Here is an 843-nt window from a genome sequence, read left to right on the forward strand (position 1 = left end):
TACATTTTTTACTTTTTACTTTTTTACTTTTTTATTTAGCAGTCACTGCTTGATCGTTTCATTGTCGATTCTTCTATTCTATTATTTTGCTATACGATCTGATTCTTCCATTTGTCATTTCACTTTTGCGCCCATACCAATCCAATCCTCAGGGTTTTACGGCTAACAACTGCAACAGGACTGCAGTGTTACGCCTATACTGCCAACCACACGTTTAAGCTTGCAAATCGTCGGACATGTTGCAAGAATTAAGGCCTGGTAACCGAATTTTATACGTTGCTGCACATCAGCTTTCTGGCCTCTTATGGGGAGGGTTCAGTAACCTGGGTGATCAGGTATCATCGCTGAAAGATAACGGATAGAATGAAAAGGAACGGAAACAAGGGTTCAAGGAAAATGTATCAAAAATTCAAAAATGTTTTTTGCAATCAACCCGCTCCAATCTAATGGAGTCGGGTTCAGTGTAAAAAGCCTGGTTGCTTGGTTTATTGAAGACGTCTGAAACAGTGACTAAACATGCGCTTAAGCATCTAAGGAATCCATTCGGTTTCTACCGATCAGCTCGTTCAATTACAGCCATCACTTCACAAAGAAGTGAGAACTAAAACCTGCCATAGCCCCTGTTCGAGGAACTTCAACAGACTACAGGTTCGAAAACAACGACAGTTACCGAGTGACTGTACACTGTAGAATTATTGCTCTGGTGCGACAGAAAAACACAGGAAGGACATTACCTTACTGAGTATGCTAATGAAGAAACTACAACCAGTTCATTATGGGGAGCATTGCGCACTTATATTGCACCAACGGGATTGGATAGCTGCTTACAACTGTTGACAATTT

General features: G+C 40.8%; 1 protein-coding gene across 1 annotated transcript in view; it reads right to left on the minus strand.

The window, feature by feature from the left end:
* Positions 1 to 315: 315 nt before the first annotated feature.
* Positions 316 to 843, minus strand: part of T265_12119 (hypothetical protein) — a gene marked incomplete at both ends in the record, with an annotated part of 3,494 nt that continues 2,966 nt past the window's right edge. The window contains one exon of the mRNA XM_009179117.1: positions 316 to 344. Coding sequence (XP_009177381.1) covers positions 316 to 344 — 29 coding nt within the window. The remainder of the gene's footprint in view (positions 345 to 843) is intronic.

Source organism: Opisthorchis viverrini (genome assembly GCF_000715545.1).
Source record: "Opisthorchis viverrini unplaced genomic scaffold opera_v5_918, whole genome shotgun sequence".
NCBI classification, from domain to species: domain Eukaryota; kingdom Metazoa; phylum Platyhelminthes; class Trematoda; order Opisthorchiida; family Opisthorchiidae; genus Opisthorchis; species Opisthorchis viverrini.